Source organism: Heterocephalus glaber, unplaced genomic scaffold (assembly GCF_053883595.1).
Source record: "Heterocephalus glaber isolate CG9 unplaced genomic scaffold, H.glaber_assembly_v1.0 deba00000937, whole genome shotgun sequence".
In the NCBI taxonomy this organism is placed as follows: Eukaryota; Metazoa; Chordata; class Mammalia; order Rodentia; family Bathyergidae; genus Heterocephalus; species Heterocephalus glaber.
Genome location: NW_028258173.1, coordinates 2,580,723 through 2,595,957, shown reverse-complemented (window position 1 = coordinate 2,595,957; position 15,235 = coordinate 2,580,723). Strand labels below are relative to the sequence as shown.

At 49.0% G+C, this 15,235-nt stretch overlaps 1 protein-coding gene across 1 annotated transcript; it reads right to left on the bottom strand.

Annotated features, from left to right (window-relative positions):
• Positions 1-3,146: 3,146 nt before the first annotated feature.
• Eif4a3 (eukaryotic translation initiation factor 4A3) lies at positions 3,147-13,297 on the bottom strand. The gene is made up of 12 exons (XM_004860884.4): positions 13,063-13,297; positions 10,998-11,070; positions 9,759-9,825; positions 9,280-9,342; positions 8,574-8,706; positions 8,314-8,394; positions 7,714-7,855; positions 7,225-7,363; positions 6,250-6,365; positions 3,729-3,836; positions 3,495-3,622; positions 3,147-3,364 (listed from the first exon to the last, which is right to left on the bottom strand). The coding sequence occupies exons 1-12, from the start codon at positions 13,229-13,231 to the stop codon at positions 3,348-3,350; spliced, it is 1,236 nt and encodes a 411-aa protein (XP_004860941.1). The 5' UTR covers positions 13,232-13,297; the 3' UTR covers positions 3,147-3,347.
• Between the last annotated feature and the right edge of the window lie 1,938 nt (positions 13,298-15,235).

Genomic DNA, 15,235 nt, shown 5'->3' with positions numbered 1-15,235 from the left:
AGCTGGTTCTGGGGGTGGGTTTGCCCCCCCCCCCCCCCGTTTACATTGGTACAAACTAATACAAACGTCCCTTTCTTTCCTGGGCGAGGGAGGGATGGACGGGGGAAGCGGGATAGAAAGCGGTCCTGTGTCAGGGACAGCAAGTACATCCCAACCCCCACACCCCCAGGAGTCAGGGTGCTGCCGACGGCAGCCCCCAGGGGGTCTCAGCGGCTCCGCAGGGCCTCCGTGCACAGCAATCAGCCTCTGAGGTCACCTGCCGGACGCCCTCTGGTGGCCGCATAGGAGACGACACAGATGGGAGCATGTTGCCTAGGGCCGCAGAAGGAAGGCTGGGTAAGGGGCTGACAGGGAGCACCGGGCTGTCCACGGGGCCAGACACAGCTGGTGAGGCGCAGCTCGGCGTCCGCAGGCCAGACCCGCCTCCACAGCACTCCACTCGCAGCTGCTCCCCGGCCGACCACGGTGGGAACCCGCTGGAAACCGCGGTGCTCCAGGGGTGTGTGGGAAGGGCAGGACAAGGAGCCCAGGAATAACGTCCAGTCCGAGGGCCCAGGGGCTCAGCGTGCCGGCTCTTCCTGGTGTGTGCTGGGCACTTGCCCTGGCCCTCAGACAAAACAACTGCAGCAGGCCGAAGTTGTCTTTGCTGTTGCCTCCATTACAGAGGTGTGATCACCGGACAGTGTGCTGAACAGCTGTACGAACCAGATGGAATTGCTCACGTCAACCCCGACAAGGTAAGGGAGGCAGCAGGTGTGAGGAAGGGGTCCTGGCACAGGTCTGCTGGACAGTGACTGTCAGTTACTTCACTGCCAGCACCACAACCTTTACAGAGGGCACTGCAACTCACACAAAAAAACGACTTTAAATTCTTTTTTGCAACTAGGAATTGAGTCCAGGGCCTTGGCGCAGAGCTGCATCCTGACCTCTTTGAGGCAGGGCCTGGCTATGTCAAATTCCCCAGGCTGGGCTCGAATGTGAGATTCTCCTGCCTCAGCCTCCCAGAACCCTAGAATTACAGGTGTGCATCACACTTGACTTTGGTTTTCTGCGGTGCTGAGATCAGATTCAGGGTTGTGCACATGCTAAACAAGTGTTCTGTCACTGAGTTGCATCCCTAGCCCCCTAAAGCCCAGCCACTCAGTCTGGTGTCATGATTATGGCCTAGGATTACTGGTTCAAAGTGGTTTATGAAACTCATTTTCTGCCTTTTAGAATCTCCCCTGCCTCAGCCCTTCTGCACACACCATAGTTTACTGTCATGCTGTTTACCTGACGGACATCAGCATTCTTCGGAGAATCTATCTAGGCTGGTGGTGGTGAACCTATGACATGCATGTTTCTAAGGCAAAAGATGTTAATATATGAGTTGTTCTCTCTACACTTAAACCTGCGTTCAGGTTTAATTGCAGTGTGGCACTGTGCGATAGACAAGTGGGTTTTGGGTTGTAGTCTGGGCACTCAGCTCTAACAGGTTCACCATCACTGGTCTGGGCTGGTGATGCACCAGCCGTCTTAAGGTACAACCCGAGTGGTTTTGACACAGGTCTCTCTGTGAAGCCGGCTCTGTGACTAGCATGGTGCCTGTACCACCCCGAGGGCCCCAGCCCTTTGTCATCCCAACTCATCTGCCGGTGACTCCTGGTAGGTCACATAAATGGAACCCCTTTGTGTAAGTAGTAAATCACTCAGCCTGCAAATGACCCACAGCTCTTAGTACCTGGCAGGTGTGCCGTTATTGTTACCCACCTCCAGTGGACACCAGGATTGGCTTCTGGCTACTGTGGTTCCGTAACAAACACCAAAGGTGAGATGTCAGCTCATACAGGAAGTGTTTTGCACTCCCAGCATGGAACAGTGGCAGCTACCTCGTGCTCATGCCCATGTTCGGAGTGGCGTCTTTTAATTACAACAGTCCAGTGAGTGCAGGATGGTACTGGGTGGTTCCCATTTTCACCCCGTTGGCTGATGGGTGTCCGACATCTTTCCACGTGCTCCTCTGCCATACATGTACTTTCTTTTGCAGGATCTGTTCAAATGTTTTGCCACTTGTGAGTTGGATTTGAATTAGAAAAGATTTTCTACTTTTGCATAACTTATTTCTGTAATTCTAGGGCCTTAAAATACAAACTCTTATTTGGTCAGTCCTGGCAGTGAGAAGTCTGTCACGTGAGTAGTCCCACCTATGGTAGCTACAATCAGGGCTTTGCTGTGAGGCTGCTTTCCTCTCTGGAGCCTCCAGTTTGTGTCCCGGCTTGTGTGGCTGTTGAATCCATGTCTTGGAAGTCAGAGCTGAGCTGTGCCCTGCTGACTGTCAGCTGGGCCCTTCTGGAAGCCTCCCCCAGACTCAGGCTCATGGCCTCTTCCTCAAATCCAGCAGTGGATTCCTGAGAATCTTCCGTCACAACACCCTCAGAACAACTGAAGCAAACAAAGTTCTGACTTCAAGCATTCCCATGAGCAAAAGGTGCATTCATCTAAGTCAGGGACAGTAAACCTTTTAGAGACCAAGTACCCAAACTGCACCTGAAAATCCACTTACTGATCGCAAAGTGCCAACACTTCGATTAAACCTGAGTATCTGATGCTCGGCTTTGGGGGCAACTCAGCTCTATGTGCCGCCTGCTGCTGCATGTGTGTCATGGGTTTGCCACCACTGGGCCAGGTAATGCAGGACTTCCTCCTCTCAAGGTCGCAGCGCGTCAGCCCCAGTCCCTTTCACCATGCACTGTGACAGTCCTGTGGGGTCAGGACACTGGACTCTCAGGACTGCTACCCTGCCTCCCTCCCAACGGCTCCCTACAGATCCAGGAGTAGGGCCCTTGTCAGGTGCACACGTGGCAAATACTGTACACTTCCCCAACACGTGGCCTGCCTTCATGAGTGTCTAATGAAGAATAAAAACATGTTTAGTCTCAACGAGCCCACGTTGTAATCATTTTTTATATCCTTCAAAAGAAATCTTTGCCAAGCCCAAAATCATTTGTTTTCTTCTACAGATTTTGTAATTCCAGCTCCAGTATTCAAACATTTCAAGTTAGTTTTGGCATAAAATGTGAAGGGGGCGGAACAGGCTTCCCAGGACAACACAGCAAGTTACTAGGAAAGGGGGCAGCACCACCTGAAATGGCAACTCCAGTCTGTGGTAAGTGTTTAAGTATTTAATGAAAAGACAGCAATGCGTTATTTACACGTGGATAAGAAAGGTGGCAGAACTGCCAGGGAACCTTCCTGGAGGTGCTGTGGGAAGGGTTCAGAGAAACCCCCTGAGGAGCTGCCCGCAGCATCTCCAAGCAAGCGCACGGAACGGGCGAGCCCCACTCATCTCCAGCTCGGGAGCACTGTCCTCAGATCAGATCGGCAACTGCAAGGAAGAACACAGCAGGCAAGGGGTATTGTGCACAGCAGAAATTCAACAGCGGCTCACAAGACACCTTGAGACAAGAATTAGGGAGCTCCTCCCACAGCAGTCACACGGACAGTGCCTTCCTTACCGTTCATAGGCATTTCATCAATCTGAGTGGAATAGTACTGTTCAATATCGCGGAGGATGCGGATGTCGTCATTCTTCACAAAGTTAATGGCCACACCCTTTCGGCCATAGCGACCCGACCTCCCGATTCTGCAGGAATGAAGCAGCCGATTGGCAACCAAGGCCACCCTGACTCCGGGTGAAGGCGTCCCCGAGGGCAGGGCAGGGCAGGGCAGGGCAGGGCAGGCCGGCCCACCTGTGTATGTACAGCTCTCTGTTGTTGGGGAGGTCATAGTTGATGATGAGGGACACCTGCGGGACGTCCAGCCCCCGGGCCCAGACGTCTGTGGAAATGAGCACGCGGCTGTGGAAAGGAAGGGCCGCAAAGGTGAGACGGGACCTGCTGCACTACTGATGGCAGCTCCATGCCTGGCTATGGGCCTGAAACAACCCCACTGCGCTCATGAGGGCCCTCTGACCCCGCAAGGTGCTAGGGATGGCAGAGAAAGCCCTGTGGTGGAGGAACATCTGGCCACTTAGGTCATATGCTCTGTCAAAAACCCTTACTTGGCTTTTAGTGCAGCAGTTTGTTTAAAGTAAGTCCCATTCCAGCAACTGGGAAAAATATTTTGCTTTTACCCAGCAAACATTTTAGAGTAACCTTATTGATTTTGCTTCAGTGTTATGCTCTCTTCAAAGGTGAAATTCACCCCACAAACTCCCTCCTTGCTATAGCCAACCATCTGACAGGCCAGTGCCACACGTGACCCCGACACCTGAAACGGGGCTGCTCTGAACCAAGGTGCACTGCAAGTATAAAATGTATAGTAGATTCTGAAAACCTGGTACCAAAAGACACAAAGACATCTCATTTCTGTGTGTGCATGCACACATGGTACTGGGGACTGAACCCAGGACCTGTGCACTGGGCTACATCCCTAGCACCTTTTTAAAATTTAAAAATCCAGTGTTCAAATTATAGGAATGCATCACCACACCCAAGTGATTAACATTTTTAATGCTGACTACATACTGAAAGGATGACATACTGAGTACTTTTAAGAAGCAACTTCACAGGGCTGGGGCTTTAGCTCAGTGATGCTGCGCCTGCCTGGCAAGTGCAAGCTCCTGAGTTCAATCGCTGATTCCGCACAAACAAAACCCAAACCAAAACCTAAAAAAGGCTGGATTGGCAGCTGACCATCCCGGAACAATGAAGGCTCAAAGCCAGGGGTCACCTCACTCAGGTGCAGAAACTAGGCACTGGCCCAGCCCAGAGTTCCACGCATCTCCAGGGCATCTGCAGCAAGATCCTCACCGGCACAAAAACTCCTGAGAGCACTTTCAGGTGGGAGTTCAGGGACGAAGCAAAAGAGGAGTAGCACACATGTCTATGTCTAAAGAAATCCTGCTACACCCAGGATAACTACTACATAATGCAAACGTCACCATCTCAGCGGGCACGGTAATGCAGGCCTGGGAGACTCAGGCCAGAGGATGCACATTCAGCCCACCCTGGGCAACGCAGTGACACCCCGTATCAAATAAAAAGTGAAAAAAAGAGGCGGGAATGTACCTCAGTGCAAAGGCCCTGGGTTCAACTCCCAGTACCACACACACACACACACACACACACACACACACACACACACACACACACACACACACACACACACACACACACACACACACACACACACACACACACACACACACACACACGGGAACCAGAGAAGAGATGACAAATAAAATGCACTTATATAAGGTAATGAATAAATACACTAGGGCCAGGGATTTAGCTCAGTGGTTCTGCCACCTGCCTCACAAGCGAAAGGTCCCAAGTTTGATCCCTGGTACCAAAAAAGTACATACATAAATACATATATTAAATGAAACCAGATTAAATGCTCCACTTAAAAGACAAATTATGATTACTGACCCAAAAAACCAAAACCAAACTATATGCCGTTTCTAAAAAGTGTGTCTGCAACATAAGGGCACGAAAAGGATAGAAAAAGATGACGAGGTGCCCTGAGGAGAGGCCAAGCCGCAGAGCAAGGCAGCAGGGCAGGCAGGCAGGGGACAGGGTCTGCTACAGAGGAGGCACTGCAGACATAACTCCAGTCTGTACGCACAGCCTTGCTTAAGCAAAACCTGCGGGGCATCCACAGCACTCTGCCATGGCAAAACCAGCAACACAGGAAGTGGAAGGATGCGGGCGAGCTGCCAAATACAGCCAGCAACTGAGATGCCATGGGACACATCCTGTTCCAGGACACACAGAATTGTAAAAAGGGACCATAAGCTGGGCCACACAAAGCCAAGTCTGAATAAATTCCAAAGGACTGAACTCACACATGGTGTTCGCTGACCGCCATGGAATCAAACTATAACCCAATTACAAAAAGAGAAATCAAGGGCCGGGGATTTAGCTCAGTGGTTCCACCACCTGCCTCGCAAGCTCAAGGACCTGAGTTCGATGCCCAGTAGCAAAAAAAAAAAAAAGAGAAACCGAAAATCTCCACTTACTTGCAAACAAAGCAACACGCTTCAAACTACAGCAACCAACGCACTAATCAAGGCCAGATGCACCCTCAAACTAACGCTGCGGCAGCTCCCTACTCCCAGATCTCAGCCTCCAGGATGGCAATCTCAGCTCCCAGCATTTGGGGCTGCAAGCTATGGTAATGAAAGAAGGGACTCAGCACGCAGCATGCAGCTCTCAGGACGGCCCAGTCAGCCTAACCAGCATCACAGCGGAGAACGCTACCACCCACCTGGCGCCGGACCGGAACTCCTTCATGATGGACTCCCGCTCTTTCTGGGGCATGTCTCCGTGCATCGAGGATACGGTGAAATTGGCTTCTCTCATTTTCTCCGTCAGCCAGTCAACCTACAGACAAGTCAGCAGATGTTACCAGAGGTGTGCACTCAAGATGTTACTTCCATTACTTGCAGACCCAATACACTCACAAAGCAACAGCTGCGGACACCCAGACTAATATTAACTGGATGTGTGGCGAATTCGCTTTTACCTAGCATACACCAGGGTAGAGTTGTAAATGGTCTTAAGCCATTTGTCCTACGTAACGATCTTTGAAGGGGAAGTGACAGATCCCGTGTGAAACTTAAACTCTTTTGGAATGCAGTGCTGCTCTTTTACCTCTATCAGCTGCCAACAGTTCTCAACCCTGCCTACCCCAGCGTCACTGGGGAGCTTTAATGACACCTGAATCTGTGGGGGCAGGACCAGTATCAACCTTTTTTTTCTTCTGAGTGGAAGCCTTGCTGTTACCCAGACTGGCCTTGAATTCTTATGCTCAAGCAATCCTCCTGTCTCACCCTCCTGAGCAGCAGAGACTACAGGCACACACTGCTGTTCCCAGAATCAATATAGTGGTGTCTGAGTCCATGAGCTTAATTTGTTCTATGATTTTGGAAAAGATGGTCACAGTTGTTTGTCACCCAATACAGAGTTTGCAAACAAAAACAAACTTTTGCCAAATGCGTCTGTTTGCGTAAAACTGCAAACAAAAGCATCCATGAACTGAGTGAGGTACCATTGTATTTTTTATAAAGTTTTACTGAGATACAGGCAGGCCCTTTCCTTACGTAGCATGGCCGCTTCTGCACAGGGATCTGAAACCCGCAGAGCTGAAACACATGATGCCACCCTTTACCGACAAGCTCGGCTGAGTCCTGAAGACCCACCCCAAAGTGCCCCACAAGGACACCAGCAGCAGCCCACACACCTTCCTCTTGGTATTGCAGAAGATGACAGCCTGGGTGATGGTCAGGGTGTCATAGAGGTCACAGAGGGTGTCGAATTTCCACTCTTCTCTCTCCACCGCCACAAAGAACTGTTTGATGCCTTCCAGGGTCAATTCATCACTGGCAGACAGAAACAGATCCTGTTACATGTTATTCTTTCGGCAGCACAGGTCTGGAGACACATCTCCCAAGAGGTGGCCAGGGCCAAGGCATGCCCCAGGAGCCTGGGCCCTACAGCCCCACCCGCCACAGCTTCGGGTCCCCACTGCCACGCGGGGCCGATGTCTTGGATTCATCCGAACATTTCACAAGTCTACTGCATGGCCTACAGTTCCACAAAACACACTGGTAACAACTAAATCCTGCCAGTTCATCTTAAAATCTGGAACTAATGAGTCAAAGGACATTCTGTAAGTTAAGTATTATAAAAGCTAGTGTTTCCCAGGAGAAAATGAAGAGGGTGCCCCTACCGTTTCACCAAGATGCGGATGGGGTCTGTCATGAACTTGTTGGTCATCTCCAGGATCTCATGGGGCAGGGTGGCACTGATGAGCACCACCTGCGTGGCGGGGGGCAGGTACCTGTACACGTCATAAATCTGCTCCTTGAAACCTGGGTGGAGGGCGAGACAGACAGGACCTTCCAGCCCGCATGCAGGGAACCGCCACACTGCTCCCTGGTTAAATGTGTCTCTAAAAGGCCTGTGGTTTCACAACAAATTCACCAATATACACACAAAGAATACCCTTTCCCTTTCAATCAATACAGGCATTTCTAGGAGCTGCATCCCAACTCCACCACAGTTGTCAGAGCTAACCCACCAGACACAAGTTGCAAGCCCAGATCAGTCTGGTCTGAAATGCTGTTATCCTGCTTGTGATTAGTCTTATAAACCCCTACCATAAAAATATCAAAGTAGCAAGTTTATGCACATAATTCTCCCCAAGATACAACTGTTTTTCACAAAGAAAACACTAACTATATTCAGAACACTTTAATTAGCTACATATTTTAGTTTTGCCTTGAAGAAAGAACTAAGGAATATGTCAGTAGAAAATTGTTATTCATACCTTTATTCAACATTTCATCAGCCTCATCCAAAACCAACATCTTGATTGCTCGTGTCCTTAAACTTCTGCGACGAATCATATCTACAGAATTGATTTTAAAATAATCACACCTGAGCCTCCAGGGGTGAGAGCCACTCTTGGGCTTTCAGGGCCCTCCCTGTCCTGCCAGTAACCCAGCTGCAGGAGCCCACCATGCAGCACACAGGACGGGAACCGTCCATATCCCTCAGGCACTTCTCACCAATACTGTGTCCACTTACCAAAGACACGCCCCGGTGTGCCTGCCACGACGTGCTGACCGTAGTCCAGCTTTCTGATGTCTTCTCCCACATTGGTGCCCCCAATGCAGGCATGGCACTGGACGTTCATGTAGTCTCCCAGAGCGAGCAGCCCCTGAATCAAAACACAGGTTCAGGTCCAGGGAGCTACAGTGCCAGACACAGCTGAAGGGTCCAAAAGGGAGGTCTTTTCTATCCCAGTTTACAATGGACCAACAATCATTATTTGTGTCACTACTTATAAATTCACAAGCTTCTCCTCCTTTTATTCTTTTTTCTTCCAAAATAAGTTAATTTTGTGGGTTTATTACAAAATACATATTAACCACAGAAAAAATACATACAAGTCATAACTATTCACCCAAACTCACAACTTAACATCCTAATATATATACTTCCGTTACACTGTAAAAAATAATCACTAAAATGGATTTTTGTGTTGAAGAAGTTACATTTATAAGACTGCAAACAACTACCAAAAGCACACAGGCTTCAGTAAAAATGCCTTAATGTACACCAGTAAATTCATGATGACCACAGCACTGCAAAAAAAAAAAAAAGTTTAGGAATCAAGAAAAACATTTTGAGAGAACAGAAAAATAGCATCACATTAAATCACTCATCTGGTCCTTTACAACTAAATGTCAGTGACTGGCAAATAGGATCCCACTATCTTTAACTGTCTCACCTTCTGAATCTGTACTGCTAACTCTCTTGTCGGAGCCAAGATCAAAGCTTGCGTTTCTCGAACCTGGCGAACAATCAGAAAAGAGTATCCTCAATATTTGTAAGGTGGATTGCAGTAATTCACAGCCAGATATAAATATTATCCTTATTAACTATACTTCTGATTTCTAATGGACATAAGCAAATCTTAGTGTCATTTACATTATAAGTCCAGTGCAATAACATGACACATTAGTCAGGATTCCTATGTGCAGACAAGAATTTTCCTTAATTTAAAAACCTTCCCAGTTTAAACAAAAAGGGATTTTTGACAGATACCAGTTAGTTCAGATACCAGTAGGCAATTAAGACACTCTTTCAAATGCTGAGTTAGTACAAGTACAGAATTCTAAACATTATACTCTTTGAACACTTGCGTTACAAAAGGAAAAGCAAGTTCTCCGAGGACTGAAGAGCGCTAGATTGAGAAGGGCCAATCACCTGAATATCCAAACACTGGAGGACTGAAATGCTGAAGGTGGCGGTCTTGCCCGTGCCAGACTGAGACCTGTCAAGAAAGCAGACAAGGGCCGAGGATTTAGCTCTGTGGTTCCACTGCCTGCCTCACAAGCACAAGGACCTGAGTTGGATCCCCCGTACCAAAAAAAAAAAAAAAAAAAAAAAAGCAAGCAAGCAGACAAGCAGGACTGAGAGGAAGGGCACGTGCGTGCTTCTCATTCCCATGACCCCTCCACAGCCGTGCTCAAGGGCCTGGCTCCAGAAGTACTTGGGCAGCTTCTTCCAAGCAGATGCCCCTTCCTCCCACCAACACCAACACCAAGGAGGTAGGACTCAAGCACAGTGTGTGACTTCTCCATCTCTACAGGTGATGAGGACAATAAATGTGGCTTCTGCACTGGACAACAGGCTTACCGATCTATAGCTATCACCTTCAAACCAAAGTAACTTTTCTGAGGTTTTGAGAGTAAACCTATCCAAAAAATTTAACAGGTAAATCTTTTAAAATATAAGGCAAATAGGGCCAGGGATTTAGCTCAGTGGTTTCACTGCCTGCTGAGCAAGTGCAAGGACCTGAGTTCGATCCCTGGTACCAAAAAGTATAAAATAAAATAAAATAAAAATAAAAATATAAGGCAAATACAGCCTGGGGGTGTAACTCAGTGGTAGAATGCTTACCTAGCACGTATAAGGCCCTGGATTTTATCCCCAGCATAGCAAAAAAAAAAGGAGGAAAGGAAAAAAAGCAAGAGAATATAAGGGGGGTGGGGCAGGGATGGGGGCACACATTTGTAACTCCAGCACTTAGGAAGGCTGAGGCAGGATGATTACAAGTTTTCTGTTTCGTTTTGTTTTTGGTACCAGGGATCAAACTCGGGTCTTTGCGCTCGTGAGGCAGGCGGCAGAACCACTGAGCTAAATCCCTGGCCTTTGATTACAAATTTTAATCCCACATGGCCAACTTAGCAAGGCTCTGTCTCAAGATTTTAAAAACTAAGCCTAAGAGCTGGGGATGGATCTCAGTTGGTATAGAGCCTCTTAGTTAAATCTCTAATACTGCAAAATATAAAAATAAAATAAAGCCCTGGGGCTAAAATGAAGGAAAGAGTTGATAACCAAATGTATACACAGGCACTAACGAACTGACACATCTTTTTTTACTACACTATGTCACAGGCTACACATCATTAAATCTCCAATTCACTACATAAACCAACTTACTGTGCAATGACGTCTCTCCCTTTAATTATCTGCTTGATAGCTCGCTGCTGGATTGCTGATGGTTTTTCAAAACCTGAAAATAACAAATAAAGAGCTCTTGGCACTGTGACGGCATTAGAACCAGGTACAGTAACCTCCTCCAGGACAGATGATTCGCTGTAAATGGCCAAGCTCTGCCAACCCACACTCCCGCTGCCCACCTAACCCAATGCTCAACACAGAAAGCACTCAGACACAAGAGCCCAATGGATCTTCATTCGGACTAGCATGGGATATTATCTGTAAGACAAAATCTCTGCAAAAGGAGTATCATGTTTAGAATACGCAGACCCCAGTTTTGTTTAAAAAAGAAAAAATTTAGGGGCACACAAGATCTGGAAGTACAGGCACCAAAATGTTACTGGTGGTTACTCCTGGAGAGTCAGGTGACCAAAACATCACTTTTTACTCTATTTGTGTCCTTTGGCTAGATTACAAATGGCTGGATTACTTTTTAAACTTAAAAAAGGAAAATAAATCTAGTATCACTGTAGTTACCGTTCTTTCCTAGCTAGCATTAAAATGCTGGGCTGCCATGCAGCACTGCTCTCCCATCTGGAGGCCACTATGTTAACCACAATATCACCGCTCCTGCCCAGCAATTACTACTAAGGGATGAGGCTATTCTGAAGGACTAAAAGTATTTTCCAAGTAGGCAAATAAAATTTTATGTGCATAAGCTGTAACTTAATTATCTTGTAGTCTTTTAAAATGTAGCACAATTTCCCATCTCAACACAAAAGCACATATAACAGATGATTAACAGACTCCTCCTGAAGTCAACCATACGGACGGGAAACTAGTAACCGTTTCAGGGCAGGGAGGCACTGGGTGCCGAGAGGGCCCAGTTTTGAGGCTTTTCCTCTCCTGTCCCTCAGCAACTTCTTTTCACTGGCTTCACTGGCTACACTGTCCTGACACCAAGAATTGCTGGATAAAGGACTTCCCAGTCTCAGGCACTAAGTAACCTCATGCCGGCATTCCCAACTATACATCCTCAATTACCATCTTCCCCGGGATCCCAACTTGATAGACAGCTGTCTCCCTGACATCCCTACAGACCTTCAAAGAGACTAGGACATAGCTCCCAATTTTACTTCCCTCGAGTGCTGCCAGCTAAGCACTGTCCACCAGATTACACAAGGCACCCAAAACTAACCCTCTGGTCCTCCTTTTCGCCCATCAGCCAACCCTGTGAGCTCTACAGTACAGTCTCCCCTGAATAATCTCCTCTCTGACCACAGCAAAAGCCTCCCAACTCATTTCCTTGCCTCCTCTCCTGCTTCACCTCACGCGGAATCCACAAACACCAGAATAACTCTTGAATCTGTAAATCTTGATACTTAAAACCCTTTAATGGTTTCCCACTGCACTCAGCAATGAACTCCAAAATCTTTATCACTATCTCACCAAAGTGGCCACTGGGCCCCGTCTAGGCTCGCAGACGGAATTTCTTTCTGTTCTCGGAACACACTCGGTTAAGGGCCGCAAGGCCCAGGCACCAGCTGTCCCCTACCCCCTGAATGCTCTTCCCTCTTCTCATTACCAGCTCAACGTTATTCTCCTTGGGGAGCCCCTTACCTATTTTAGCTCTCTCCCCCGCAATCCCATTCCATTCTATAATACCCGCTTCACGTTTTTCATACCAACTCTCACTGCCTGAAGCAGCCGTGGTTTTATACCGTCCGCCTCCCAAGTAAAGGCACGACCCTGCCTAGCTTACCGATACACCACCACCGGGGCACCTCACAAGTACAAAATAGTTATCTGCTGAATGACTGACTCCGAAAGGCCTGAAAGACCTCTCAGCCCTGCTGGATCTGGCACCATGCTCTACACCGAGCAATACCGGACAACTGGTCACAAACCAGGTGCGGCGACAGGGTGCCAGGGTCGGGGATCGCACGTCATTGGCGCCCGGAGCCTAAGCCCTCGACGCCTGCCGGCGCGTCGCCAGTCGCCCGGCCGGGTACCCGCCCGCGTCCCGGGGCCCACGGCCCGCGCCCCCCGGCCCACGCTCCCCGACCGTAGGCGTAGATGCCGCGCAGCAGGTCCTCCCGCAGGCCCATGGTGTCGAACGTGGGGGTCACATCCACCTCCTCGCTGGTTTCGAACTCCACTTTGGTCATGTCCTCCTCTTTGAGCAAGCGCTTCCGTGCCGAACCAGAAGTAGCCATCGTGGCCGTGGCCGCCATGATCCCAACTCGGCTGAGAGCAGAGCGCGCGCCGCAGTTAAAAGCGGAAGTAGGGCCCGCCGAAGTCGCGGTCGAGCGGAAGTGACGCTACCGCGCGCCAGCGTAGGACGAATGGGCCCGCAGACGAGCGTCCAGGCCGCGCCTCTGGAGGGGCGGGGAGTTCCTAATCACGTGAAGCGGAAAGGGGGTTTGAAGCAGTGTTGATGTTCTCGTGCCATATGGAACTCTCGCGGGATTCCGTAAGGGCGGGCCCTCACACTCCCTCGTAGTAAGTGTGGTGGCCGCAAACTGTGATGTCTTTTTGGGTGTGGGCTCCTGTGGCTGGACTTGCTACTCAAAGTGGTGAACTGGGGTCCCGGGGAACGAGCGGACGGCGAGCAACAGTGCCTCTGCCACGCGCGGGCTCCGAGCGCGTCTGCTGCGGTGCAGGAACTCGCCCATCTGCGCGCTCTGGGCGTTGACTCGCACCACAAACCCGGATCCAGCCGCTGGCCGGGGAACCGTCATTTCTGGCAGCCGCCTCTAGGGGTCAGAGTGCCCACACGCTGCTGCGCTGCTCCGCTTGCGTTGCCGTGGTAACCGCTGCGCTGGAATGCTTGGGTTGCTGTGGATCCGGGGTCTGCCTAGACGCCGCCGGGAACCCGCCCACAAAACTGCTTCACCTTTGCAGTTTGCTGATCCCTAAACCCTTGAATTCTGCGAGGCTGTACGTGAGCTCGGACTGGGTTTGCTGATCTCGAGTTTGTAATCTTCCTGCCTCATCCTCCTGAGTTGCTAGCTTTACAGGTGTGAGCCACCACGCCCGGCTCCTATAAAGCCTTTGACTCATTCATCTTCGACATCCTTGAAACGCAGTTCACTTTGGAGAATCATGTTTTTACCTTTGGGAAAGTTATACCGGTCAAGGGCCAGCTCGGTCCTTTCTTACAGTTGGCCTTTTTGTTTTTCCGCTCTCCTTTTTTCATGTGGTGGGGCCTTCACTTGCTAAGCAAATGCTCCACCCCCGAGCCACACCTCCAGCCTAGGAAGCATAGCTTTGCTCCCTGGCCTCTGTCCAGGGATTCTTGGGAGTACTCACTTTGCAAACGTTTAGTTAAAATATAATCACCATTTTATGGAGAAATCTTGGGTTGCAGTATGGCCACGGTGAACAAGTAAATGTGTCTTCTCAGCGAGCAAAGCTCTCATTCAGGGGGCGGAATTTGTCCATACCAGATAAATGTCATGATAAACATGCCTGACAAGAATGCCACTGTTAATCAAAATATTAAATATTTAGGGCCGGGGATTTAGCTGAGTGGCACCGCGCCTGCCTCGCAAGCTCAAGGTCCTGAGTTCGATCCCCGGTACAATAAATAAATAAATATTTAGGCAAGTGTGGTCCCAAATGCCCATAATCTCAGCACTCTGGGAGACTGAGGCAGGAGGATCAAAAATTCAAGTTGTATTTTAAGTCACTAAAATAAAAATAGAAAAGGCTGTGGATGTAGTTCAGTGTGAAGCCCCTGGGTCCCACCCCCAGTACCACCACCACCACCACACACACATATTATACATAGAAGCTTTCTTAGACTTTAGAATAAATGCAATGTAAATACGGGTTCTCGTGTCGTGTCATTCAGCAAAGGATTGAGTGTATCACATTGTTTTGCAAGTCAACCCTAGGTGTAAAACCCGGATTTCAGTGACCTAATAAAAGAACGTGGGGCTGGAGGTGTGGTACAGTGATGAAGTCCTGCCTAGCATGCATGAGGCGCTAGATTTCATCCCCAGCACAAATGATGATGGTGATGGTGATGATGATGATTTTATATTAACTACTCAGGAGGCTGAGGCAGAAGGATCACAAGTTTGAAGCCAGCCTGAGGAACTTAGACCCTGTCTCAAAAAAGGGCTGGGCATGTAGCTGAGTGACACAATGCTTTCCTAACATGTGCAAGACCCTGGACTCAATCCCCAGGACCAAATAATAATAATGTCCTATTGATCATGTTGAAATGATGT